Below are 27,785 nucleotides of genomic sequence, written 5' to 3'. Positions count from 1 at the left end.
CACACAAATACACACACAGACCTTCTCTCATACACACACATATACATGTCCCACATTCACATCCACGCATGCACCCTCTCACAGGATTATACCCCATCACACACACACACTTTACCAAACTTGCACATACTCTCTCACATGCACTCACAAGCGCACACACAAATGCATACTCATTGTCTCTTTGACCTACGTGCATGTGCACACACATTAAAGTTCATATTTGCAACATTATATTTGCATATATATTCTACTTTGCTCAAAAAATACTTAACCTCCAAGCAGTCAATCCATGTAAGATCTTGTAAATTCCACTTTAGATATAGAACCAGTCTGACTCAGGATTGGGACACAGACTTTCACCTCACCCCTTTAATGCACTAACAAACCCATTCTAAAAGATGAAAGACTTAATCTAGTTCAAAGTTTGTGAGAAGATTTGTAGCTCGGGTGCTCGTTGTTGTGGTTCTGTTCGCCGAGCTGGGCATTTGTGTTGCAGACGTTTCGTCCCCTGTCTAGGTGACATCCTCAGTGCTTGGGAGCCTCCTGTAAAGCGCTTCTGTGATCTTTCCTCCGGCATTTGTAGTGGTTTGAATCTGCCGCTTCCGGTTGTCAGTTCCAGCTGTCTGTTGCAGTGGTTGGGTATATTGGGACCAGGTCAATGTGCTTGTTGATTGAATCTGTGGATGAGTGCCATGCCTCTAGGAATTCCCTGACTGTTCTCTGTTATTATAGGACAAGCCAACAGAGAACAGCCAGGGAATTCCTAGAGGCATGGCACTCATCCACAGATTCAATCAACAAGCACATCGACCTGGACCCAATATACCAACCACTGCAGCGGACAGCTGGAACTGACAACCAGAAGATTCAAACCACTACAAATGCCGGAGGAAAGATTACAAAAGCGCTTCACAGGAGGCTCCCAAGCACTGAGGATGTCACCTAGAAAGGGGACGAAACGTCTGCAACACAAATTCCCAGCTCGGCGAATAGAACCATGTCAACTTGATATAGTCTTGTTCAACATATAATTTCAGCTGCGTTACACTGTGCTTTTGCTATAAATTCTGTGTCTTAAGATCCTGCTTCACAACCACTCAATGAAGAAGCAGCGCTTCGAAAGCTAGTGTCTCTAAATAAATCTGTTGGACTATAACCTGGTGTTGTGTGATTTTTAACCCTAAAAGTTGACATCCCCACCTCCTGATGTTGCTGTGTCTGATCAGAATATGGACCAGTTAGGTGAAAGGTTCACTCTGTCCTCAAGGCACAGTGGGGAAAGACCACAACCTAAGGTCATTATGCTGAAGTTAAATTCGATTATCAGACCATCCGCTGTCTCAAATATATGTCAATATAATCTTGTCCAACTAAATGCTAAGTTGCAAAGGTTCATTTGCTGGATATAATCACGTTCCAATGTTTGTTCATCCATGTGCTACTGTACAGAACCAAACTGCTTTAGTGACTATGTATGTATACAAAGATATTTTTTATGAAGAAGGCCAATTTTTAGTGTGTATGATGGGGTTGCCAACTATAGGGCTTTATAAGCATTAGAAACAATCCTCAATATCACAGGTGCCAGCATTCAGCCAAACCATTGCCAAAAATTGAATACATAAACAACTCGATACTGCATAGGCAACTGGCCCAGACAATGTTCCATCAACAGTATAACTGAACAGCACTGCTCCATAACTGGTGCACCGGAACCAAAATGTGCAGTGCAAAACTGGCATCCACTAGGCAATATAGGTATACAGCCATGTCATATCCACAAAAAGTACAAATCCAACACTACCAATTACTTTCAATAATTTACTCTGTCATCAGTAAGGTCATGGAAGGAGGCAACAACACTGCTATCAAGTAGTATTCACTCCACAATAACCAGCTCACTGATGCGGTTTGTGTTCGACCACGGCCACTTGGCTCTTGATATCATCATAGTATTAGTCAACATGGACAAAAGCACTGAACACCAGAGGGGAGGGGAGAGTGACCGTCCTTGACATCACCGCAGTATTTGACTGGTAAGATATTAACAAGCTGTTCCAAAACTAGAATCAATGGGAATCAAAGGGGAATCAAATCCAGCCCAAATGCTTATGACTCTTCATAGTCAATCATCCCAAGCCCAGCACACCATGTACGTTCCTCAGAGTACTGTGCTCAGCCCAGCCTTGTTCAAATGTTTCATCAATAACCTTTCTTCAATCATAAAGTCCAAACTGGATGCATTCTCTCTTGATTGCACAATATTCAAGCACCATTCTGGGCTCCTTAGATATACTGACACTAGCAAATAAAATCACTTATCTGATTGGTGTTTTTAGAATCTTAGTTTACACAAATTGCCTACCGTAAACAGGAACAAGGAAAAATCACATGGGATAGGGGTAATTTAGTAGCTTAGATAGAGGACTGGTTAACCAATAGAAAGCAAAGAGCCAGAGCAAATGGGACTTTTTCTAGGTGACAGAGTTTGATCCTCAGGAGGCAACTATTTACAATGTATTTTAATGTCTTGGATTCAGGACTAAAATATACTATAGCCAAATCTGCAGATGACATTAATGTATGTGAGAAAGTACACTATAATAAATAAATGAGAAATCTACAAATGGATACAGAAAGTTTAGGTCAATAAGCCAAAACTCGGCAGATGAAATTTAGCCTGGATAAGTGTAAGGTTATCCATTTTGATCAGAGGAATAGAAAGGCAACTTATTATCTAACGGAGAGAAACCTCAGAGCGTAGAGGGACCTGGGTATCCCTATGCATCAATTGCAGGAAACTAGTATGCACGTAGAGGTAATAAAGAAGGCAAATTGAGTTTTGGTATTTATTGCAAAAGGAATAGAATATAAAAATGTGGAGGTGATGCTACAACTATACAAAGCACTACCATCACTGTCATACAGCACGGAAACAGACCTTTCCGCACAGCTCGACCATGACAACCAGGTTTCCCAAACTGAACTAGTCCCATTTTCCTGCATTTAGCCCACATTCCCTCTAAACCTTTCCTATCCACGTAGCTGTCCAAATGTCTTTTAAATAGTATAATTGTACTCACCTCTATAATTTCCTCTGGCAGCTTGTTCCACATACGCACTACCTTCTGTGAAAATGTTGCCCCTTAGGTCCCTTTTAAATCTGTTCCCTCTCACCTTCAATCTATGCCCTCTAGTTTTTTAAAAAGGTGGCATGAAAAAGATTTAAAAATGACATGAGGGAGCAACGGTTTTTGGTTTTACAGAGAGTGGTTCATATGTGGAATGAACTGCCAGAGGAAGTGATGGTGCAGGTCCAGTAACAACATTTAAAATACGTTTGGATAAGTACATGAATAGGAAACATTTAGAGAGATAAGGACCAAATGCAGGTAAGTGGGACTATTTTGGTTTGGGAAAATAGTCGGTGTGGATTAACTGGATCGAAGTTTCCATGTAGTATGACTCAACCCTGGGATAAAGACTTTGGCTATTCACCTTATCTATGCCCCTCATGATTTTATAAACCTCAATCTCCTATGCTTGAAGGGCAAAAGGTCCCAGCCTATCTAGCCTCTCTTTATAACCCAAACCCCCAATCTCTGTAACATCCTTATAAAGCTTTTTTTGCACCCTTTCCAGTTTAATAACATCCTTCCTCTAGCGGAGTGATCATAAATGTACTCCCGTCCAATTCTGACTTTCTGATTGAAGGAAGGAAATTGATGAAGCAGGTGAGCAAGCTTGAGCCAAGGACATTTTTCTGAGGAACTCTACTAGTATGCAGGGCTTGGGATGATTGACTACAAAGAACCATAAGCATTTGAGCTGGATATAATTCCTCTTTGATTAGGGATGCAGCTGTATTGGAGATACTTCAGAGGAATTTACTAGATTGATTCCAGGGATGAGGGGTTTGTCTTATAAAGAGAGTTTGAGCAGTTTAGGCCAATTCACTCTGGCATTTAGAAGAATGCAAAAGTGGATTGATGAAAGATTGACAGGTTTAGGGATGGAATATCAGAACTGAGGCAATGCCACTATTGACTCCTTACAATCAGAGGATCTAAGGTGTCCACAATGAAAGGAAGACTAGTATCTCAGGGCAAGTAAGTAGAGACAATTGAGGTAGGGAGTAACACAGCCAAATGTTCAAATATCACAGAGAGGGTGTGACTGGATATTATAAAGGAGTAAAAACAGAAATTACTGCAGAAATGCAGAAGGTTTGGCAATATCCGTGGAGAGAAAGCAAAATCAACATTATGGCTTCTTCAAGATAGGAAGGAAGGAACATGGCCAAGAAATCAGTTATCTCAGAGAGTGATCAACTGGAGATGAGAGATGGGGAGGGGCATGGCCAGATGTGAAATTATCACAGAGAGCGAGGGACTGGAGGTTAGGTGATCAGGAAGGATGAAGCCAAGGAGGGATTTGTAAACCAGGATGCAAATTTTCAAATTTGGACATGGTTCGGTCAGGAGACAATTTAGTCAGTGACGCCAGAGGTGAGGTTGAATAGGTTTTGGTACACAACGAGAAGACTTTGAATAACCTCACATTTCTGGGTCAGGATGGATTGAGTATGAACAGGAATCAAATCTCAAGGTAATACAAAGCTCTTGAAAGATGAGCTATGATGGACTGCCAACAGATGCTGTCATAGAGCTAGAAAGTTCTGGTGTTCGGTATGGTGTGGGAATATGGCCAAGAACACATCTGCAATGACAGTGAGAGGTGTTCAAAAAGGAATGGAGGTGAATACAGGCACAATGTGTTTCCTTTAGGGCAAAATGTTGTAGCACAAGCCCAGAGAACCTTGGATGTCTATGAACGTTCAGGACTGGATAAAAAGAAATATAAAGTACAAAAAATACAAAGGGTGCAAATCAACAGAGGTCATAGTACTGGGCTGCGAGTGCATTGAGGAGACAAACAGAAGGAATGAGAACACTTGCAGGCAGGATTTAGGAGAATCCTAAGCTGTTCTGCAAATATCTCAAGAGGAAGATAATATCCATGGAAACAGTAGGGCCCATTAGGGACCACAGGGTAAATCCGTGTATAGCCGCAGAGGACATCAGTGGTGTTAAATGAATACTTCAAAACTGTTTTCACTCAGATACATGCAGGCACAGAATTTGAAAAGTTTGGCGATGAAGTTCTTGAGCAGATTGATATAGGGAGTGAAGCGGTCGTGAAGGTTTTAGCAGATTTAAAAGTGAACAAATCCCCAGGTTCAGACGAATTGTATTCCAGGCTGCTGTGGAAGACGAGGGAAGAAATCACAGGAGCTCTGGCCGCAGAGGGATACCAGAGAACAGGAGGACAGATAATCTGGTTCCCACCCTTCTTGAAAAGTGTAAGATAAACCCCAGAGAAGTACAGACCAATGAATCTTAAATCATTTGTAGGGAAACTGTTGGATAAAATTCTGAAGGAGAGAATTTACCTTCAGTTAAAGAAGCAAGGTTGGATCAGGAAGAGCCAAAATGGCTTTGTCAGAAGGTGGTCATGACTAACAAATCTGGTCAAATGTTTAGAAGAGATGCACAAGTGTATTGATGAAATTGATGTAGTTTGCATGGATTTTAACAAACCCTTTTTACAAGTTTCCATGTGGGAGACTGATAAAAAAATTGGCAGCATGGCGGAAGACAGAAGGCTGTTAGTGTGACTGCAGTCCAGTGTGCAGTGGTATGCTATAGGAATCAGTATTGAGTTCGTTACTGTTCGTGATATACATCAACGATATGGATAATAATGTCGGGAGGATGACACAAAGATTTTGAGAAAGTCTTTGACAGTGAGGAAGAAGGTTTTGGGTTACAGGATTGGTCTGATGGATAGATTAATGGCAGATGGTATTCAATCCAGATACATGTGGGGTGATGCACTTTGGAAGTAACATGACAATGGAGTGCTCAACAAATGGCAGAACAATAAGAAGCTCAGAGGTACAGAAGGATCTTGGGTGCTTGTCCATAAATTCTTGAAGATGGCAGCACAGATGAATAGGATTGTTAAGGTCACTTGTGTTTACTAGTTGAGGCATAAGAGCAGGGAGATTATGTTGGAGCTGTACAGAACTTTGGTTAGGCCACAGCTGGCATACCTTGTGCAGTCTGGTCACCACTCTATGGGAAGAATTGCACTGAAAAGGGTGCGAAGGAGATTCACCAAAATATTACTCAGGATGTAGCGTTCAGTTATGAAGAGAGGCTGGATAAGTTCAGGTTGTTTTCTTTGGAGCAGTGAAGGTTGAGGGGGGACCTCATTAAGATTTACAAGAACCAAGGGAATGCACACAGCAAATAGAAAGCAGCTGTCCCTTTCATCAAAAGGTCATTGTTAAAGAGGGCATCATTTTAAGATGAAAGGCAGAACATTTAGATGAGATTTGAGGAAAATGTTTTCACCAAGAGTGTCGTAGGGACCTGGAATACACTGCTTCACAGGGTAGCTGAAGTGAGGTAATCTCATGACCTTTCAAGTATTTGGATGAGCACTTGAAATGCCAAAACGTTCAAGTCTGTGAGCCCAGTGCCTGAAAGGAGAACTAGTAATAGATTAGTTGAGCTTTGGCAGTACAGGGAGAAAGTGAGGACTGCAGATGCTGGAGACCAGAGTTGAAAAATGTGGTGCTACAAAAACACAGCAGGCCAGGCAGCATCCGAGGAGCAAGAGAATCGACGTTTCGGGCATAAGCCCTTCTTCAGTACAGACTCGATAGTTTTTCTGCACTGTATGATTCTCATCATGTACAGCGAAGGAAAAGATAATTAGGAAAACAGAATTTTGAGTGGTAACTGAAGACATCAGTTTTTTCTTCCAATGGTTAGCAAGAGGAATTGCTGCTTATCCAGCTCTGGAACCAACAGTCTAATAATTGAACAATAGTAGAAAAATGGAGAGGTGGGACAGGGGGTGAGTAAGTAGAGATAGACATGTGAAAACTAATGCAAGGCTTTGGATTATGCCACATAGTAGCATTGTATAGATAAGAAATAGGAGAGCCAAAGATAAATCCCTTCAATCATAAAGTTTACAATACAGAAGGTGTCCATTTCAACCCACTGTGTCAGTACCAGCTCCCAAAAGAGCTACCCAGCTAGTTCCATTTTCCAGCCCTATCTCTGTAGCCATCTAACTTCATCCCTTTCAAACATATCCAGCTGTCTTTTGAAACTTCCTGTGGAATCCATCTCCACCACTCTCTCAGGCAGCACATTCAAAATCCTAACAATTCCAAGTAAAGAAATCTCTCCTCATCTCACTTCCTGCTGTCTTGCTGGCAACCTTGAATTGTGACCTCTCGTTACTGACATATCACGGAGTGGAAGCAGAATGTCCTTTTTTAAACCGTCAAAATTGTTCATAATTTTGATAACGTCAGTAAGGTCACGTCTTAATCTTCTCTGCTCCAAGAAGAATAAGCCAAATTTCTCTAATCTTTCCTTGTATCTAAAATTCCTCATTCCTGGTATCATTCTAGTGTATTTCCTTTGCATTCTTCCCAGGATTTTAACATTGTTCATTAAATAAAGTGCCCTAGAACCGAATACTCCAAATGTGGCCTGACCAATGATTTGTCGACCTGTAGCATCACTTCCTTTTTCTATACTCTTTCCCCTAATAATTAACCCAAAGATCCCATATACCCTCCTAAAAGCTGTTTCAACTTGTTTGACCACCTTCAGAGAATTGTACACTTGAACCCCGACACTCCTGGATGACACTCAAAGTTGTATCATTTAACCTGCTTATCTCTCCATGCTTCTTCTTCCAGAATGCATTACCTCACATTTCTTTGCATTGACCTATCTGGGCCAACATGACACCTATTGTTAAAGTTCACTTGAGAATGTAACTTTTTAAAAAAGTTTTGCGATTTACACATGAGAGAACTGAAACCAACATGGTCATTCTAAACGATGAGAGACTTCACAAACAATCCAGGTCTTTTTCAATATATAATTTCAGTTACATCACACTGTAAATTTTTGCTATAAATTCTGTGTCTTACAATCTTATTCTCCACAACCACCTTTTGAAGGAGCAGCACTCCAAAAGCTAGTGCTTCCAAATAAACCTGTTGGACTATAACCTGGTGTGGTGTGATTTTCAACCCTGCATTGAAATTCATCTGCTAAGTATCTACCCATTTGACTAATTTGTCAGGGTCCTGCTGAAGTCGCTCAGTGTCATCCTCACAGTTCACTGTTTTTCCTCCCTGCAAGGTGAGAGATTGACACTCATCTCCAAGTCATTTATACAGATCAGAAAAAGCAAGGCTCCCAAACTGATCCAAGGGATACACCACTTTCAACTCATCTCTAGACTGAGAAATTCTTACCTATACTTAAGATCTGTTTCCAATCATTTCCTCTAATCCACATTGCCAAAAAACTCATCAATCCCAAACATTTCTAATTCGCTAAGCAACCTGTCAAGTGGCACCGTATCAAATGCTTTCTGAAAGTCCAAATATTCATCATCTACAACCTGTCAAAGAACTCAACTAAATCAATCAGATATGACCTGCCCTTGACAAAGCTATGTTGACTCTTGTATTAACTTATTTTTCTCCAAGCGTATATTTATCCCTTAATTCAGGTTCCATCAGTTTGTGGACTATTGAAGTCAAGCTGACAGGTCTGTAGTTTCCTTTTCTTAAGACACAGCATCACATTTACAATCCTCCTGTCCCCCAGGACTAATCCTGTGCTCAGAGGTGCCTGTGGAATTTCTGTCAACGGCTCCATGATTTGCCCCCTTATCTCTCTCAACAATCTAGAATGCATCCCATCCGGGCCAGGCAATTTGTCTACCTTGAATGCTGCCAGCCTTGGGGGACACCAAGTTCTAAGCCTTCTGAAAGGAAAGGGTGGTGCAAAGATGGGGTGGTTGCTTTTAAGGATAGAGCAGTCAAGATTTGGTTTGTCACGGGATGGTGATGATAGTGGATTTAAACTGAGTTCCATGATCAAGCAAGACTGCACAATATCAACTTATTTGGGGATGTAGGGAGAGTTTTGCTCAGCAACTGAATGAGAAGGGTGGAGGGACAAGGAAGTTGGTCTCATAGAAGCACTGGAGGTAGTAGAGGAACTGGACACAGTTGAGAGCTCAGGGTTCAGAGGAAGAGAACAGTTTCAGGGAAAGGAAGTACGTGGAAGAGGCAGCTGGTCAGATCATCTGAAAATGAATGACAAAGAAGCTCCACAAACTCCCCACAAGATGGGGGCAACAGAAAAGGAGAACAGTTAGAAAGGAAGGGGCCAGGATCTTCAAAAGTTTTGACAGACTGTGTTTACCGAGCTGGAGTTGATTAATTTCAGTAGACATGGACTCAAATGGACATGGTTCAAACATCGATTTAAAAAAGAATTCTGAATGAAACTGATTGGATAAATATTGAGGTAGCTCAATGGCAAGTAAAACCAGATTTTTGGCCGAGAGGTAAGTACACAATGAAATCCAAGCACAGTCGTTATTCATGGACCCGTTGATGACTCAGCAGATTGGATTTCACAGCAAATCTCTTTCCACAGTCAGAGCAGGCAAACGGCCTCTCTCCAGTGTGAACTCGCTGGTGTACAATGAGTTGGGATGACCACTTGAACCCAGTCCCACAGTGAGAGCACCTGAATGGTCTCTCGTCAGTGTGAACACGTTGATGGGACATCAAGCTCCCGGAGCTTTTATAGCATTTCCCACAGTCTGGGCATTGAAAAGGTCTCTCCTCCGTGTGAACTTGCTGGTGTTTCAGTAAGTTGGATTTCTGAGTGAATCCCTTCCCACACTCAGTGCAGGTGAATGGTCTCTCCCCAGTGTGAATCCGCTGGTGATCAATGAGGTCAGATGATCGCCTAAACCCAGTATCACAACGAGAGCACCTGAAAGGTCTCTCATCAGTGTGAACACGCTGGTGGGACATCAGGTCCCCAGAACTTCTGTAACGTTTCCCACAGTCTGGGCATTTAAAAGGTCTTTCCTCACTATGAATATGTTGATGGGACATTAGTTCCTTGGAGCTTTTATAGCACTTCCCACAATCTAAACATTTGAAAGGTCTCTCATTAATGTGAACGTGCTGGTGTGTCAGCAGATTGCATGACTGAGTGAATCTCTTCCCACACACAAAGCAGCTGAATGGCCTGTTGTTGGTGTGAACTCGCTGGTGTGACGTGAGGTTCGATGAATCGGTGAATCCCTTCCCACAGACAGAGCAGGTGAAGGGCCTCTCCCCAGTGTGAAGCCGCTGATGTGTCATAAGGTGAGATGACCGAGAGAACCCCTTCCCACACTCCATGCAGGTGAACGGGGTCTCCCCAGTGTGAACTCGCTGATGTGTAGCAAGTTGTGATGACCACCTGAATCCAGCCCTACATTGAGAGCAACTGAAGGGTCTCTCATCAGTGTGAACACGTTGATGGGACACCAGATCCCTAGAGCTTTTAAAGCACTTGCCACAGTCTAAGCATTTAAAAGGTCTCTCCTCTGTGTGAATTTGCTGGTGCCTCAGCAGAGTGGATGATCGAGCGAATCCTTTCCCACACTGGGAACAGATGAACGGCCTCTCCCCGCTGTGACTGTATTCATGTTCTGCCAGGGCCAATGATCTACTGAAACCTTGTCCACACGTACAACATGTGTACAGTTTCTCCCCTCTGTGAATGGCGCTTTTTCCTTCCATGTTCAAAATCCAATGTTATTCAGGCTACAATGAATTGGATGACTCAGTCAGATCTCAGAGCGATGTTTGGTTTAAGTTTTCTCACTGCAAAATCGTCCCCTTCCAACACCCTGTGAAACTGGTTGAAAACAGAATAAAAGGGAGTGAGAGAGAACCCAGAAAAAAATGAGATTATCTTCTACACTTCAAAGAATACACTCCCAACCTACTCAACCTCTCCTCAAAAAACAAAAATCACCACCCCTCCCCCCGCCCCACCACCTCCCCCAACCACATCCAGGGTCAAACTAGTGAACATGCTCTGGACTGCCTCCGCTGCCAGTATATCTTTCTATTACAAGGGATGAAAACCATTCACAGTATTTCGAATATGGTCTGACGACTGTCTTGTACCATTTTAGCAAGACTTCCTTACTTTTATACTTCATTCACTTTGAGATAAAGGCCAACAGACCATTTTCCTTCTCTGCTACTCACTGAGCTTGGTGCTAAACTTTTGTGTTTCAAGGACAAAGAGACCCAAGTCCCTTACTGCTGTCTCCAGTGTTTTTCCCTATTTAAATAATATTCACCTCACCTATTTCTCCTGCCAATATACATAAACCTCACATTTTCCCTACACATTATATTCCAACTGCCAGGACTTTTGTCCACACACTTAACCTAACTATATCCTTCTGTTGATCCTTAATATCATCAACTTGCCTCACGATCTATTTTGAATCATCCAGAGTTGGCAACAAAAGAGAAGTACAGCACAGATCAGGCCTTTCGTTCCCTCCAAGCCAGTGCCCTAACTAAATAAAAACCTTCTGCCCTTACTTGGTCCGCCTTCCTCTATTCCCTCCCTATTCATGCAACCATCCAGATGCCCCTTAAGTGTCACCAACATGCCTGCTTTCAGTACCTCCTCTGGCAGTGCTTCTCAGGCTCCTATCACTCTTGGCGTGAAAGATTTCCCTTGCACATCTCCCTTAAGTTTTCCCTCTCTCACCTCAAACCTGTGCCCCCTTGTAATTGAAACTTCAACACTGGGGAAAAAAAAGCCTCTATCTACCCTAATTTTGGAGATCTTTACCAGATCCCCTCTCAGCCGCCATCTTTTCAGTGAAAATATTCCTAGTCTTTTTAACCTTCCCTCACAGTCAATGCCTTCAACATCCTGGTGAACCTTGTCTGCATTTTCTCCAAAGTTTGTAAGTCCTTCTGGTACTGTGGTGACCAAAACTGCACACAATACTCCAAATGTGGCCTAACAAGGGTTTTATATAACTGCAACAGTACATTCCATAGATGTGCAGGTTAGATGGATTGGCCACGCTACATTGCCCATAGTGTCCAGCAATGTGTGCATTGCCAATGGGAAATGCAGGGTTACAAGAATATTATAGAGGGGGGGAAGTAACTGTATGTGATGCTCTTCAGAGGGTCGGTGTGGACCTGATGGGCTGAATGGTCTGTTTCCACACTGTAGGGATTCTATGATGATGATATTCACTTCCATCATCCATTAGTATATGTTGTCAATAATTGTGACCTCAGTATTGATTCCTACTACCCAGCTGCTCTTCTAACAATTTGACATCATTAGAATGCCCCATTTATCCCAACTCTCTGTCTTTACTAGTTAGCCAATCCTCCATCCATGCTAATACGTAACAACAGCAGCAAGCATTCTTATCTTAAGTAGTCTCATGTACAATGCCTTAGAGTGGTTTTTGGAACTTCAAACATATTATATCTACAGGTTCCCCTTTGTATACCCTGCTCAGTACCACCTCAAAATTCTAATTGACAGGTCAGGAATGATTTCTCCTTTAGAAAGTCATGCTGACTCTGCTTCATTATATTATCTATTTCTAAACGCTCTGTTATTCCAACATTGATAACTGATTCTTACACCTTCTAATAGACAGAGCAGATTGTGAAATTAAGCTGAATGTATCTGTTAGTTTGTGGTTCTGGTACTTGGGAAAAAAAACCTGCTGGGTTAAATTTTGGGTTTTCAAATCACTTTCTGACAGCCATAAGTCCCATTGTGGTAATCTTTGCTGAACATAGAAACCTTTCAGATAACTGCGCATGCTTTCATTTTCCTGGGCCCCAGGTTCTGGTGAAATTCCTCCAAAAACCTTTCAGCCCTCCCTCCCTTACTTTCCTATTTAAGATACCCCTTAAAAGTCTCCTTTTTGACCAAGTTTTTGGTCACTTTCCCAAGTACCTCATGATGTGGCTCAGTGTCCAAACAAAATGACTGTAACCAAGACAGAAATCAGCATCCCCTCATCACTGTTAACTCCTTACTGAACAGCTTTGCTACAGGAACTGCAACGGGTCAAAAAAGTTAAACATCATCCAGATAACTGGGGCTGGTAACATGAGCTGCAGGTCTTTTTTATTGAAATCCAATTCCAAAACAATAAATTTTTAAAAATAGGTTTATGGAAAAGAGATTTAAAGAACCTCCAGAAATATTTTTACCTAAAATAATATTTTTTCATTAAACGGAGTTGCCCATTTGCAATCTGCTTTCCAAGGATGTCCCTCACTCGACAATTTCATATCCTACTAGAAACATCCTGTGGATGCTGTAAATCTGACAAAAGTAGTAAATGCTGGGAATACTCAGCAGGTCAGGCAGCATCTGTGGAGACAGAAACAGAGTTTACCTTTCAGGCTGTACAGATGAATTACAGGGAATAAAACTGGAGCAGTATTTGAGGATCAATATCAGCTCAGAAGCAGAAGTGTTCTCCTGAGCTAGACAAATAATTCCTGACCATGGGAAGGTAAAGCTGGGAAATCAGCAGCAATGGTACAATCAATGGAAACAACAACAAAATACCAAACATAGTTCAAATAAATCCATTATTTAGAGGCAGGAGGAAGTCAGACAACAGCAGAAAGATGATCGGGGAGGGCAGAGGTGAAACAGAGCAATAAGTGGCCATCGATTCCGATCCACAGTAAATAAGCCACACCAGCCTCAGTGCTTAGGAATTAGAGGATTCCACAAAAAGATCTAAACTGCTGACGAATGCTCAAAAACTCTCAACTCCCTACAATTTCAGTGTTTTCAAACATTCAGCTTGACCTGCAGCTGGAAAAATATCAGAAGCAGTGGAGCCAGAGAAAGAAAAGCTCTCAGCCTGCAAATTTTCTAAAATACCTGAGAAAGGACATAGAGTCATAGAGATGTACAGCATGGAAACAGACCCTTCGGTCCAACCTGTCCATGTTGACCAGATATCCCAACCCAATCTAGTCCCACCTGCCAGCACCCAGCCCATATCCCTCCAATCCCTTCCTATTCATCCAAATGCCTCTTAAACGTTACAATTGTACCAGCCTCCACCACATCCTCTGGCAACTTATTCCATACATGCACCACCCTCTTCATGAAAAAGTTGCCACTTAGGTCTCTTTTATATCTTTCCCCTTTCACCCTAAACTTATGCCCTCTACTTCTGGACTCCCCAACCCCAGGGAAAAGACTTTGTCTATTTATCCTATCCATGCCCCTCATAATTTTGTCAACCTCTGTAAGGTCACCCCTCAGCCACCAACGCTCCAGGGAAAACAGCCACATCCTGTTCAACCTCTCCCTAAAGCTCAGTCCCACCGGCCAGCACCCGGCCCATATCCCTCCAAACCCTTCCTATTCACATATCCATCCAAATGCCTCTTAAATGTTGCAATTGTACCAGCCTCCACCACATCCTCTGGCAGCTCATTCCATACACGTACTACCCTCTGTGTGAAAAAGTTGCCCCATAGGTCATTTTTATATCTTTCCCCTCTCACCCTAAACTTATGCCCTCTACTTCTGGACTCGCTGACCCCAGGGAAAAGACTTTGCCTATTTACCCTATCCATGCCTCTCATAATTTTGTCAACCTCTATAAAGTCACCCCTCAGCCTCCGACGCTCCAGGGAAAAGAGCCCCAGTCTGTTCAGCCTCTCCCTATAGCTCAAATCTTCCAACCCTGGCAACATCCTTATAAATCTTTTCTGAACCCTTTCAAGTTTCACAACATCTTTCCAATAGGAAGGAGACCAGAATTGCATGCAATATTTCAACAGTGGCCTAACCAATGTCCTGTATAGCTGCAACATCACCTCCCAACTCCTGTACTCAATACTCTGACCAAACTCCTCCTTCACTATCCTATCTACCTGTGACTCGACTTTCAAGGAGCTATGAACCTGCACTCCAAGGTCTCTTTGTTCAGCAACACTCCTTAGGATCTTACCATTAAGTGTGTAAGTCCTGCTAAGATTTGCTTTCCCAAAATGCAGCACCTCGCATTTATCTGAATTAAACTCCATCTGCCACTTACCATTGGCCCATCTGGTCCAGATCCTGTTGTAATCGGAGGTAACTTTCTTCACTGTTCACTACACCTCCAATTTTGGTGTCATCTGCAAACTTACTAACTGTACCTCTTATGCTCGCATTCAAATATTAGGGTGAGGCTCCACGTGTTCAGTTCCTACATAATACTTTGCCCTTCCTACCTTTGTGAACTCGTCCAACCCCACATCTCTCTAAAATATCTGTCCTTCTAATTTGACACACAACCCTATTTTGTTCCATTGTTAAGTCTGTGCTGAAGTCTCTTTGTTGTGTAGTTCCCATCCTAAAGCTCTCTGCTTTTACTTGTTTCACTCCCTCTGAGATATCCTTAAATATTTAACTTTTTGTAAGTAGGCTTTTATTCATCTGCTTTAATTTCTGTTTATGTGGCCCTACAATTTTGTTTGTTAACATCAAATGTTTTACTGTGGGGAAGTACAATACGAAGGTGTGATGAAAAGCAGCCATACCACCAGAATCCAATCCCTGTCAACTTACAGCAGCTGGATGTCTGACTGAATTCTTCCTGCACATGGAGCAGGGGAGTGGTCTGTCCGTGATGTGACTACACCATCCCTGTCATTGTCCTGTTATTTCCACAGTGTCTCCATAATGTCTTTTCACTCTTCTGGGTGGATGATCATTGAATTAGACTTCTTCTGCACAGACATGCATATGTTTTCCCCATGGTGAATGCATTTTCTTTTCATGCTCTGTGACTGGTGAAAGCTCTTTGCAGTTAGTTCACTGGAGTACACTCACTCAAGCTGTGTAAGGGGTTAGAGCTCTTCCCACACACTAGTACGCAGTCACTTGAGTCATACAATCAGAGATTCCCTACCCCGTGGAAACAGGCCATTTGGCCCATGAGGTCCACACCAACACTCTGAAGAGCATTCCACCCAGACTCACCTCCCTATCCCTGTAACCCTGCATTTCCCATGGCTAATTAACCTAACCTACATATCCCTGGACACATCCCTGGCAATTTAGCATGGCCTATCAACCTAACCTGCACGTCTTTTGACTATGGAAGGAAATCCACTTAGACTAGATTCCCTACAGTATGGAAACAGGCCATTTAGCCCAATGAGTCCACACCTTATATTTACCCTGGACTAATGCAACTATCACCAAGGGCAATTTAGCTTGGCTAATTCACCTGACCTGCACATCTTTGGATTGTGGGAGGAAACTGGAACACCCAGAGGGAACTCACGCAGATATGGGGAGAATGTGCAAACTCCACACAAGTTGCCCAAGGCTGGAATCAAACCCAGATCCCTAGTGCTGTGAGACAGCAGTGCTAACCACTGAGCCACCATCCTGCCCTTCAATGCTTTTCCAGTCTCACGGATCAATGAAGTAATTTTCCACATCAGAGCAAACCCACCTTTCTCATTGCATAAACATGTTGAGAGTTCAACTGACAATCCTAAAAATGTTGTTGGCATAATTCCTCGTATGTGCAGGGTGATGCAGCAGTTATTATCCTGAACAAGTCCCCGGTCAACAGGCACCACCTTGGTTCAGTGGAGAGTGGAACACGTGTGAGCATCCTGGTGAAGTGACACAAGAGTGGGAGGAGCTTCAGGGTTCCCACTGGCCAAGCCATTGGGATGTGTGATGCTCAGATAGCTGAACTGGCCATTCTAAAATGCCCATAACTGTTCAGGAATGTGTAACTTAAGTGCATTAGTCAGGGATAAATATAGGGTAAAGGGAATGGGTCTGGGTGGGTTACTCTTCAGAGAATCAGGCTTGCCTCGCCTGATCATCATAGTTATAGACTAGAATGGCGCTGGAAAAGCACAGCAGGTCATGCAGCCTGACCTGCTGTGCTTTTCCAGCACCACTCTAATCTAGACTCTGATTTCCAGCATCTGCAGTCCTCACTTTTGCCTCCAAAAGAGAAATTGCTGGAAAATCTCGGCAGGTCTGGCAGCATCTCTAAGGAGAGAAAGTGAGGACTCCGGATGCTGGAGATCAGAGCTGAAAAATGCGTTGCTGGAAAAGCGCAGCAGGTCAGGCAGCATCCAAGGAGCAGGAGAATCGATGTTTCGGGCATAAGCCCTTCTTCAGGTCCTGAGGTCAGATTCCTGAAGAAGGGCTTATGCCCGAAACATCGATTCTCCTGCTCCTTGGATACTGCCTGACCTGCTGCGCTTTTCTAGCAACACATTTTTCAGATCTGTAAGGAGAGAAAAAAGCTGACGTTTCAAGCTTTTGACAAAGGGTCAGTTAGACTCGAAATGTCAGCCCTTTTCTCTCCTTACAGATGCTGCCATACCTGCTGAGATTTTCCAGCATTTTCTCTTTTGGTTTCAGATTCCAGCATCTGCAGTAATTTGCTTTTATCTCACTTTTGCCTCGCCTGATCATCATGCCTCTGCAGTTGTCTCTTCTTTCAAACAATCGGTGTATTTCTGTTATGTTCCGCTGGCTTTTATCTTTCACTGTTCCTTCTGCTGACACAGAACCAAATGGGATTTTGTTTTGATTCACTCATTAGGTGTGAATGCTGCCATCTTCTTGAACCACTGTGGCCCTTGTTCTGTAGGAAGACCCATAGTTGTTCATAGAATTCCTACAGTACAGAAACAAGCCCTTCAGCCCAACAAGTCCACACTGATTCTCTGAAGAGTAACCCACCCAGACCCATTCCCCTTCCCCTTACCCTATATTTATACCTGACTAATGCACTTAAGTTACACATTCCTGAACAGTTATGGGCATTTTAGAATGGCCAGTTCAGCTACCTGCGCATCATTGGATTGAGGGAGGAAATCAGAGCACCTGGAGGAAACCCACGCAGATGCTGGGGGAATGTGCAAACTCCACACAGACGGTCACCAGAGGTGGGAATTGAACCCATATCCCTGGTGCTGTGAGGCAACAGTGCCAACCAGGAAGTCACCGTGCTGCCCGTTAATCAGGGAATTCCAGCAATATATTTCTCAGTCAAGATGGCGAGTAGAAAAAACAAACAGTTGAGATGGTGAGCGGCTTGGAGAGGAACTTGTGGGTAGTTGTGTTCCTGTTTATCTGCTACCCTTGTCCTTTTAAAAGGATTTTGTGGAGGGTTTGAAAGTTCCTGAATTGCAGTACACCTTGTAGAAGAGTGTGCTGCGTGTAAATGCTGTTCTCTTGTAAAAAGGAGTGTCTGGACTCCATCCCTGTCAGCCCAGGACTGTGTGTGTGTGTGTGTGTGCTGGGCCCTGGAATGGCCTACATTCCCCTGGAGCAGAGAGTGCCCTGGGACACAGGGGACCCAGACTCGGCCCCGCCCACTCCGCTGCACTGAACCAAGATGGCGGCTTATCAGCTCGAGCCTGCTCTGCGAGAAAATGGCTGCACGTTCTGGCTGAAACGTGGCACCGAAAGATACTTGTTTGGCGATTGACGCCTGACTGGTCATTTTTCCGGAACTTACCCGCCAGCTTGGTATATCGCTTCAATCCTCCCGGACTGCCCGTGCATAATCACTCATTAACGTCCATCTGCGGTGATCACTCACAATGCGCATGCTCCAACCCGCGGCTCCTCTTGGTGACGAGACCAATAGGAAGCGGGGGGGGGCGGTGCTTGAGGACACATAGGCCGCGCGGGGACCGTGTTGTAGCACCAATAGGAAGCGGGGCTTGGTGCCAGGGAGCCAATAGAAATCTGAGGCCGTTGCTGGATGACCAATGGAAAGCGGGGAGCGGTGCCGAAGGACCAATAGGAAGCGGCGTGGTGTTGGGGAAAACAATAGGAAACTGTGGATGGTGCTGGATGACCAATAGGAAGCGTGTAGCGATGCGGAAAGACCAATAAAAAGCGGGGGTGGCAGTGCTAGAGGTCCAATCGGAAACTGGAGTTCCTGAAGGACCAATAAGAAACTGGGGCGGTGTTGTACGATCAATAGAAAAGCGGGGCGCAGTTGGATGACCAATAGAAAGCGGGAGGGGCGGAGCTGGATGACCAATTGGGAGCTCCTGGTCCTCCAACCAACCAATCAGTGTTACTGAAATGCGAGGCGTCATGAAGGAATCCACATGTGTTTCTTTCCACATGCAGAGTCTCCCCAACTTCAGATTTCCAGCATCTGCAGTATTTTACCATCGAGCGAGGGGAGGAGCGGGACGGGCTGTGGCTGGAGCATGCGCAGTGCGGGCCCTGGACCCGGAACCTTGTCCCGGACCGAGTGGGAGCGGCTCTGTCCACCCCTTTTGGCAGCCCATTGAATGGGAAGCCCGTTTCCAAATCGTCAGTTCCAACCAAGCACCACGGCAAGGTCGAGTCGAGTCACTCCCTTCACTGGCACCTCCGTATCATCGGCCTTTTCGCCGTGCGAGGTAAAAGGTTTGTCTGTTGTGTTTTGCAGGCTGAGATTTCAGTGTCAATGGAAAAGCCCCGAGAGATTTGTCATTCTACCCAGGGTAGCTCTGGAGAAGTCAGCTCGCCAACGTCCCAGAGGACTGCAGAGTGACCATTGGTTAGAGATATAAACAAAGAACTGCAGATGCTGGAATCCAAGGTAGACAGGTAGGAGGCTGGAAGAACACAGCAAGCCAGGTAGCATCAGTGGTGGAGAAGTCATATGTTTTGGGTGTAACCCTTCTACAGGATTGGGGGTGGATGTAAGGGGAGCTGCAGATAAAGGTGGGGAGGAAAGGAGGAGTCAGGTAGTGATAGGTGAACACAGGTAGACGGTATGACCTGGTTGGTCGATGGAAGGAATGAATCCAGTATGGTGGCTTGAAGGAAGTGTCGACCAGAGGAATGGAAGAGTGGGGGAGGGACTGGGAAGGGAGGTTATTTGAAATTGGAGAGCGCAGTGTTGAGTTCTCTGGGCTGTAGGTTGTCCAGGTGAAAGATGAGGCGTTGTTCCTCCAATTTGTGGTCTCATTTGTTGTGGCAATGGAAGAGGCCATGGATGGTCATGTCGGAAAGGGAGTGGGAAGGGGAATTAAAATGGGCAGTGTCTGGGAGGTCAGGTCGGCCCCTGCGGGCCCAGCTGAGATGCTTGGCGAAATATGCCGCGTTTATGTTTGGTATCCCCGATGTAGAGAATACCACATCAGGAGCACCAGATACAGGGTGACAACAGTGCGGCACCAGATACAGGGCGGCACGGTGGCACAGTGGTTAGCACTGCTGCCTCACAGCGCCAGAGACCCGGGTTCAATTCCCGCCTCAGGCGACTCTCTGTGTGGAGTTTGCACTTTCTCCCCGTGTCTGCGTGGGTTTACTCCGGGTGCTCCGGTTTCCTCCCACACTCCAAAGATGTGCAGGTCAGGTGAATTGGCCATGCTAAATTGCCCGTAGTGTTAGGTAAGGGGTAGATGTAGGGGTATGGGTGGGTTGCGCTTCGGCGGGGCGGTGTGGACTTGTTGGGCCGAAGGGCCTGTTTCCACACTGTAAGTAATCTAATCTAAAAAAAAACACTTTGGGCAAGGGGAGAGGTTGGGAAGGAGTGTCTGTCATGGTATTTTTTCTGGCAAAATATCTCTGCATTGAAATTCACCTGACAGATGTCTGCCCAATTGGCCAAATTTAAATACTGTAATAATAAATTTATGTAAATCAGAAAAAGCAAGGGGTCCCAACACCAATTCTTTGAGAAAACCACTTCCAACTCATTTCCACTTATTCTGTGTTTTCTCCTTTTAGCCAACTTCTAATCGATGCTGCCAAGGACTGTGATCCAAAATGTGATAACCAACCTGCCATGTGGCACCATGGCCAATGTTTTCTGAAAATCCAAATACACAATATTCCCAGCACTTCCCTGATCCCACTGCCTGTGTCATCTCGTCAAAGAACTCAATTAAGTTTATCACCTTGATAAAGCTATGTTGACTATTTTGTATTTTTCTCTAAGTGCATCCCATCTTATTCCATATTATGGCCTCCACTAGGTCTCCCGCTGTTCGCATCAAGCTGACAAGTCTGTTTCCTGGATTATCCTTTGTCTCTTTCTTCAACAATGGTGTCACATTTGCAATTCTCCAGTCCCTGGGACTAATCTTGCGTTCAGACAGGTCTTGAAAATTTCTGTCAATGACTCCGCAATTTGCTCCCTTCCCTCTTGCAACAATTTGGATTGAAGTCAGTTCAAATGAGAGGTAGTGAGATAGACTGATTTGGAGTGTTTCAGAGTAAGTTGGAGTAATGAGTGGGTTGGGTTGCATTGGAGTGAGGTAGTGCAATTTACAGTGAGTAAGAGTGACTTTGATTTTGAATTGTTGTGAGGTAGATTAAAGAAGAGTGAGTTGGAGTAAGTGAGAGTGATGTAAAGCCATCCACAGTGAATCAGAGTACGTTCGAATGTAGTAGAGAGAGCTGGAGTGCTGAAGGGTGAATTAAAATAATTTGCAATGTGTGGCAGTGAGGAAAGCTGATTTGAAGAGTGTCAGAGTAAGTAGGAGTTAAACAAAATCAGTAAAGTGAAGGAGAGTGAATTGCAATGAGGTAAGAGAGAGTTGAATTGAATGAGTGTGATTGTAGTTCAGTTTGGAGTAATTGAGATTAATACATTTGCAGATGACACCAAAATAAATGGTGTAGTGGACAGTGAAGAAGATCATCTCAAAATACAATGATACCTTGAACAGATGGGCCAACGGTCCGAGGAGCGGCAGACGGCAGTTTAATTTAGATAAATGTGAGGTGTTGCATTTTGGTTGGGCAAACCAGAGAAGGACTTAAACAGTAAATGTTAGAGCCCTGGAGAGTTTTGTTGAACAAAGAGACCTAGGGGTGTAGGTGCATAGGTCCTTGAAAGTGGACTCACAGGTAGATAGTGTGGTGAAGAAGGCATTTGGCACACTTGCCTTCATTGGTCAGAACATTGAGTATACAAGTTGGGATGTCATGTTGCATCTGTACAGGCCATTGATGAGGCCACTTTTGGAATATTCATACAGTTCTGGTCGCCCTTCTACAGGAAGGATGTTGTTAAACTTGAGAGGGTGCAGAAAAGATTTACAATGATGTTTCCACGTTTAGAGGGTTTGAGCGAGAGGGAGAGGCTGAATAGGCTGGGGCTGTTTTCCCCTGGAGCGTCATAGACTGAAGGCTGACCTTTTATAGAGAGTTATAAAATCATGAGGGGTATGGCTAGGGTGAATAGCCAAGGTCTTTTTCCTAGGCTAGGGGAGTAAGTAGAAGACATAGGTTTAAGGTGAGTGAGGAAAGATTTAAAAAGGATCTGCATTTTCACACAGAGGGTTACGTGTGATTGGAACGAGCTGCCAGAAGTGTTGAAGGCTTGTATAATTATACCATTTAAATGGCTTCTGGATAGGTGTATGAATAGGAAGGGTTTAGAGGGGTATAGGCAAAATGCTGGCAAATGGGACGAGGTCAGATTGGCGCAGATGAATTGGATTTAAGGGTCTGTTTCCATGCCTTATGACTCTACAATTTATGAGAGTGAATTGAAGTGAGTGGGAGAGATGTGGAACAAATTCTTTTGTCAGAATTAGTTGGAGTTTACCAGAATATTTTTGAGTGAATCCAGAGTGAGTAGGAGTAAGATGGGTTGAGTTGGAAAGATGTAGAGTGAAAAAGATTCACGTTATTTGGATTCCAAGGTTATGTTATGAATAGAGGCCATTCAGCCGATTGCATCTGTGTCAACTCTCTGTCGAACAATCCCAATTCTCTTTACCCCTGTTGTCTGGTCAAAGCCTTGCAAGTCTATTTCACTCAAATGCCTTTCCAATGTCCTTTTTTACTTTGTTGATCCTCTTTCAATACACCATGCATGTAGCCAGAGAGTACTGGGTATTGTCACTCATTCTATCGAAAATGTTTTGTCTGTATCTCTGGCCTACACCTTAAATCTTTCTCCCCCAGGTTTTGGACCATCACCCAATGGAAATACCTTTTATCTTGTCCTCTCCAATATAAACATGTCAACGTGTTCACTGTTACCAAATCTCCGTTTGCTTCATGGAGAAGAAACTCAGACTGTACAAACAAATATCATGTATGAATTTCTATTTTCCTGTAAGCTTTATGGAATAGAATCCCAACAGTGTGGAAACATTTGGCCCAGCATTCTACACCGGCCCTCCGAACAGTAACCTTCCCACACCTATACTCCTACAGTACTACTGTATATTTACCCCTGACTAATGCACCTAACCTACACATCCCTGAACACTATGTGCAATTTAGCATGGCCATTAGCTACACATCTTTGGATTGTGGGAGGAAACCAGAGCACCCGTGGGGAACCCAGGTCCCTGGCGCTGTGAGGCAGCAGTGTTAACAACTGAACCACCGTGCCACCCTTCTCTAGAACATCTAGAAGCATGATAAAGCTATTCAGCCCCTTCAGTCTCCTCTGCCTTTGAATAAGATTATGGCTGATTGATGATGACCTCCTACACAATGTGTCTTCCTTTTTAATCAGGAGTTTTGCTACTTCTGCCCTAAGTATATTTAAAATAATTCCATAGACTCATGACCCTTTGAAAGACTAAATTGCTCCTCGATTTTCTTAAAATGCAGACCCCTTAATTTTAAACTTAGTTGCCTAGTTCTATACACCCCCAAACAGGGGAAAACCAGCCTGCCACCTGAGATGAGTGGTTTGTCCATATGTGGCGCTTAGGCGTTTAGCACAGGATTCCCATTTCCTGGCTTGTCTTAGCGTCTCTTGCCCGTAGGTGCCCGAAGCTTCACAGGAGGCTCCCAAGCACTGAGGATGTCACCGAGACAGGGGATGAAACGTCTGCAACACAAATTCCCAGCTCGGCAAACAGAACCACGACAATGAGTGGTTTGTTTTCTGAAGATCGGTTGCACAGGCAGGGCTTGTTTCCATTGGGGTTCAGAAGAGGAGGGGTCCTGCATGACCTTGGCCAGGTGGAGATGGAAATGACGGGAGTGAGGCTAGCACCAGGAGGCACAGCTTTAATGTTAGAAGATACCCTCTCAGACCAGAAATGAGGATCACTTTTTGTTTCCCCTCTCTGAGGGTGATGTGACCCTGGAACTCTGTCACAGAAAGCAGTGGAGGCGGGACCTTAAGTATTTTGAAGACTGTGGTGAATAGATTTGTGTTGAGCACGAGATTCGAGCATTGTTGGAGCAAGGTGACTATGTGAATTTCGGAACACAGAGGTCAACTATGAACTTTTTTTGAATAGCCTACTTCTGTTTTGACTTTGTATGTTCTTCACCTCTTCTGCTAAAATGCATCACTCATCTGGTTATGGTGTTTTCCCTGGAATTTCGGTGACAATTGGATGATTTGATCAGCGTGTTCCGGTTGTTCATTTAACCTGATCAGTTCGATAGAGGCACTGGGTGGGGGATCCAGGATGAGGGGATAAGGTCTTAAAGGCTTGAGTCAGAGTGGAGCGAGGAAACATTCACCAGGTATCCATCCAGTTGAGAAAGTAGTGACTGCTGGGCCTACATTTTGTTGTTAATGATATCCCGGACTCAATCGTGTCCATCTAAAACAGGAAAAAGTGTGCATGAAAACCGGATCATGGATTAACTCTCATTTCAGATGCATGGAGCATATGATCCGATTCTCTCCACTGGAACTCACTGGTGTTTGGCATGTCGGCAAAAGTGAGGACTGCAGATGCTGGAAATCAGAGTCTAGATTAGAGTGATGCTGGAAAAGCACAGCAGGTCAGGCCGCATCCGAGGAGTAGGGAAATCGAACTTTCGGGCAAAAGTCCTTCATCAGGACTGATGAAGCTTTTGTCCGAAAGGTCGATTTTCCTACTTCTCAGATGCTGTCTGACCTGCTATGCTTTTCCAGCATCACTCTAATCTAGACTTTTGGCATGTAGGTGATGGTTTTCCTGTGCACCAGCTGCTCTTGCCTTCCTGGCCAGTGTGGGTTCTGTCAAATAGTAAGTTGAGTTTCACTGGAAGTCCATTACCTTTTCCCACTCCTCCACTAGAATCATATAATTCCGACAGTGCAGAAAGAGGCTATTCAGCCCATCGAGTCCACAATGAGTGTCCCACCCTATTCCTGTAATCTCATCTTTTACTATGGCCAATCCACCTCGGCTGTAGGTCTTTGGACTGTGGGAGGAAACCGGAGCACCCAGAGGAAACCCACGCAAACAGGGGGAGAACTTGCAAACTCCACACAGTCACCCAAGGCTGGAATCGAACTTGGAGCCCTGGTGCTGTGACACAGCAGTGCTAACCACTGTGCCACCATGCGTTTTCCTCTGTGGAGACCCGTCTCTTGTGTAGTCCTGACTGGGGGAGGTTCCCTTCACTGAAAGTTGATACTGGTGGGTTTTTATAACAAATGGCACTTTTCATCCCATTTTCTCATATTTTAAATCATGTTTTGCAGAGAATTGAAAAGAGGATTTACAGAGAAGAAGCTCAAATCAAACATCAAATCAAGACCTGTCAGAGACAGTCGACTCATTAGGAACTTAATTTCGTTGCCCGTTGACTATGGAAGGAAAAAGAATGGTTCATGGTGAAGAGAAATCGTATATGTTTCGGAGGGCAAAATTGTGGAAATGTGAAGACTGTGGGAAGGAATTCAATTACCCATCCGACCTGGAAACACATCAACGCAGTCACACGGGAGACAGGCCGTTCAGCTGCCCTGAGTGTGGGAAGGGATTCACGCAATCTTCTGACCTGCTGAGACACCAGCGCGTTCACACTGGGGAGAGGCCGTTCACCTGCACTGAGTGTGGGAAGGGATTTACTCAGTTATCAAACATGCTGATACACCAGCGAATTCACACGGGGGAGAAGCCATTCACCTGCCCTGAGTGTAGACAAGGCTTTACTCAGCTATCGACCCTGCTGAGACACCAGCGTGTTCACACTGGGGAGAGGCCCTTCACCTGCTCCAAGTGCGGGAAGGGATTCACTGAGTCGTCCCATCTGCTCAATCACCAGCGAATTCACAGTGGGGAGAGACCATTCACCTGCTCCAAGTGTGGGAAGGGTTTCACTCGGTCATGCACCCTGCTGAGACACCAGCGAGTTCACAACGAAGAGAGACCGTTCACTTGCTCCAAGTGTGGGAAGGGATTCACGACCTTGTGCACCCTGCTGAACCACCAACGGGTCCACACTGGCGAGAGGCCTTTCACCTGCTCAGTATGCGGGAAAGCATTCAGTCAGTTGTCCAACATGCTAGCGCACCGGCGTGTTCACACTGGGGAGAGACCGTTTGCCTGTCCGGAATGTGGGAAAGCGTTCAGTACCACATCCACCCTGATGAATCACCAGCGCGTTCACACCGGGGAGAAGCCATTCACCTGCCCGGAATGTGGGAAAGGATTCTCTCAGTCATCCAACATGCTGACACACCATCGCGTTCACACAGGGGAAAAGCCATTTCCCTGTACCGTGTGTGAGAAGAGATTTGCTCATTTGTGTAACCTGCTGACTCACCAGCGAGTTCACCAGTAAATACACGTGATTGGATTTTGCTGTTCGTCTCATCCAGGCCTAAACCAAGTTCATTGGGCTCTGTTTCCATTGATGTTAACAAACACCTTTTAATAAACGTGTGTTAATACGCTGGTGTCAAATCTTTGTTTTACACACAGAATTCATTGTTCCTTTTTAATTTCTCCCACACAAATCGCTCCTCTTCAAGTGCTGGCCCTCTTCCCCATCTCTTCTTTCCTCACCTCCAACATGTGCCAGGAGCTCATGAAGCTTTGTTGTGACTAAAATTGAAACAATCTAACTTGCTGCTCCCCTCCCTCTCTCAGTCAGCGCTGGGCCAACCTACTCCTGAGGGTGTTTTTTCCCCCCCCCCCTCCCCTCAGTGTTTCTTCTCACTCCCTCTAGGCAGGGTTCTTGTTGTGGCTGGTAGCTGGGGATGATTGACTGTGGAAGACACTTCACCTAGACCCCAGTGAGGACAGTGGTGGGGATGTTGATCGAGTAAATTTGAGGGCAGGGCAGGGAACAGTTGTGTCCAGTGTTGTATCTAAGCTACGCAGCTGTCTCTGGAAGCACAGACCTCAGATGTCTGTTCAGTGGAAAAGATACTTTGCAGGAATGTTGGCTATTTGTACCTGAATTACATTTATATAGACTCATCCAACTCAGTGAGTAATCAGATCTCATTGAATTATGATACAGGCTGTATATAATCTTAAAGTGGGGAAAGAGGTTATTTGACCCGTTGAGCCATCTGTGGTGCCACAAACTTAGCTGTTGCTGCTTTTCCCTGAGAGGCCATTCCTGCTAACAGTATCAAACATTGTTATTGTTATGAAGTTGAAGGTGTGTACTGTACCTTTAAGAGAGTGATGCTGCTCTGAACTGAGATTACAAGCACCTGTGTATATGATGAGATGGCAGTCTCAGTGTACTGGAAAATTGAAAATATGTCACATCAGGTTGTGAAATTGATACCTGAGTTGGTTGCTGTTTTGACAACAATTCAAATGAGGTTAAAATATGCCCCAGGATACTAAAACCCAATCTAGTTTTGAATTTATTGTTTTGTCAACATCAAACCAATGAGACAATCTGATGTTGGAAGTATAAAAATGTGGACATTTTGAAAATTGGAGAGAGAGCAACTGCCTTCAAGAGAGACCCAAGAAAATAAGAAACACTATCAAAGGTACCTTTTCATATGAAACCTACTCACAGTAAAAAGAAAAAACATGACCCAGGGAGATCATCAGCTGGAAGACAGACATGAAAGATGATAGCCACTGTGTGGTTTTAAAACTAAGTTGATATAATTTTAATAAGTGTCTT

At 44.3% G+C, this 27,785-nt stretch overlaps 2 protein-coding genes across 2 annotated transcripts in view; one reads left to right on the top strand and one right to left on the bottom strand.

Annotated features, from left to right (window-relative positions):
* Nucleotides 1–18,606, bottom strand: part of LOC140456890 (uncharacterized) — a 62,825-nt gene extending 44,219 nt beyond the window's left edge. Inside the window, 2 exon segments of the mRNA XM_072550799.1 lie at nt 9,497–10,817; nt 18,490–18,606. Coding sequence (XP_072406900.1) covers nt 9,497–10,699 — 1,203 coding nt within the window. The 5' untranslated portion in view covers nt 10,700–10,817; nt 18,490–18,606.
* A 403-nt stretch (nt 18,607–19,009) lies between these two features.
* On the top strand, nt 19,010–26,580 carry LOC140457216 (uncharacterized). The gene is made up of 2 exons (XM_072551316.1): nt 19,010–19,393; nt 25,387–26,580. Exon 2 carries the CDS (start codon nt 25,494–25,496, stop codon nt 26,469–26,471), a length of 978 nt encoding a protein of 325 aa, XP_072407417.1. The 5' UTR covers nt 19,010–19,393; nt 25,387–25,493; the 3' UTR covers nt 26,472–26,580.
* Nucleotides 26,581–27,785: the final 1,205 nt, after the last annotated feature.

The sequence above is a fragment of the Chiloscyllium punctatum genome, chromosome 31 (genome assembly GCF_047496795.1).
Source record: "Chiloscyllium punctatum isolate Juve2018m chromosome 31, sChiPun1.3, whole genome shotgun sequence".
Taxonomy (NCBI): domain Eukaryota; kingdom Metazoa; phylum Chordata; class Chondrichthyes; order Orectolobiformes; family Hemiscylliidae; genus Chiloscyllium; species Chiloscyllium punctatum.
Note: the sequence above shows the minus strand (reverse complement) of the source record. Positions and strands in the feature narration are given on the sequence as shown.

Bases quoted from the DNA above. Each gene is read 5' to 3' on its own strand.
- LOC140457216 (XM_072551316.1), top strand. From the start codon at position 25,494: ATGGAAGGAAAAAGAATGGTTCATGGTGAAGAGAAATCGTATATGTTT.